This window comes from Mastomys coucha, chromosome X (genome assembly GCF_008632895.1).
Source record: "Mastomys coucha isolate ucsf_1 chromosome X, UCSF_Mcou_1, whole genome shotgun sequence".
In the NCBI taxonomy this organism is placed as follows: domain Eukaryota; kingdom Metazoa; phylum Chordata; class Mammalia; order Rodentia; family Muridae; genus Mastomys; species Mastomys coucha.
The window spans coordinates 156188302-156189239 of record NC_045030.1 but is presented as its reverse complement, the minus strand read 5'-3'; the positions used below and the strand labels follow the sequence as shown (position 1 = coordinate 156189239).

The 938-nt window shown below is 42.5% G+C and overlaps 1 protein-coding gene across 3 annotated transcripts in view; it reads left to right on the top strand.

Moving 5' to 3' along the window:
* Txlng (taxilin gamma) overlaps positions 1-938 on the top strand; it is a 55787-nt gene that overhangs the window by 38652 nt on the left and 16197 nt on the right. For all 3 annotated transcript variants that reach the window (XM_031370727.1, XM_031370718.1, XM_031370707.1), the window contains one exon: positions 290-460. In XM_031370727.1, the coding sequence (XP_031226587.1) occupies positions 290-460 (171 nt within the window). The remainder of the gene's footprint in view (positions 1-289; positions 461-938) is intronic.

The window sequence follows — 938 nt, the reverse complement described above, 5'->3', positions numbered from 1 at the left end:
AGTTGTGAACCACCTGATATGGGGTCCCCAGGAAGATTACTAAGTACTCCTAGCTGCCTAGCCATTCCTTCAGCCACAGCTCTTAGCTGGCTTTGGTGCATATACTTGTAATTCCAGACCTCAGGTTGAGGTGGGAGGATTGAGGGTTGTGGGCCAACCAGGCTGCATAGCAAGACTCTGTCTTAAAAAAAAGAAAATCACATAGCTGGTAACTGATTGTTCTAGCCTTCAGTGAGGGAATGAGGGCTTTTGCTATGCTTTCTGAATGTAAAGTGCTTGCTAATTTTAGCTGGAGGAAAGCAGGAATGTTCAGAAACAAATGAAGATTCTGCAGAAGAAGCAAGCCCAGATTGTGAAAGAGAAAGTTCACCTTCAGAGTGAACACAGCAAGGCCATCTTGGCAAGAAGCAAACTGGAGTCTCTTTGCAGGGAACTTCAGCGTCATAATAAGACCTTAAAGGTTAGTTGATTTATTGTTTTGAAGTGATGTCACAAAAGATCACTTTGTGTCTATTTGAAATCTGTGCCTATCTAGAGATCAGATATTACTCTATTTCTGGTTTGCTTGGGTTGATGTGAATAAGGCAATATAATGTGAGACTGATAGAACACTGTCTTTTAAATTTGGGTTTCCTGTTCAAAAAATGAATTCCCTCATATTTGGTCACATGGAATAAACATGGAACTCCCACCTAACTTTCTTTTTAAATGATTTTCTTTATTTGTGTGTACCATGTACATGTCTAGTGCTGGAGGAAGCCAGAAGAGTATGTCAGATCTCCTGGAATTGAAGTTACCGATGGTTGGTTATGAGCCACCATCTGCTGGGTGCTGAGAACTGAACATAGGTTCTCTACAAGAGTTGCAGTGCTCATAACTCCCGACCTCTCTCTCCAATCCCCTGTCCCTTCCTCTCCCCCCTCCCCCACCTCTCAAAA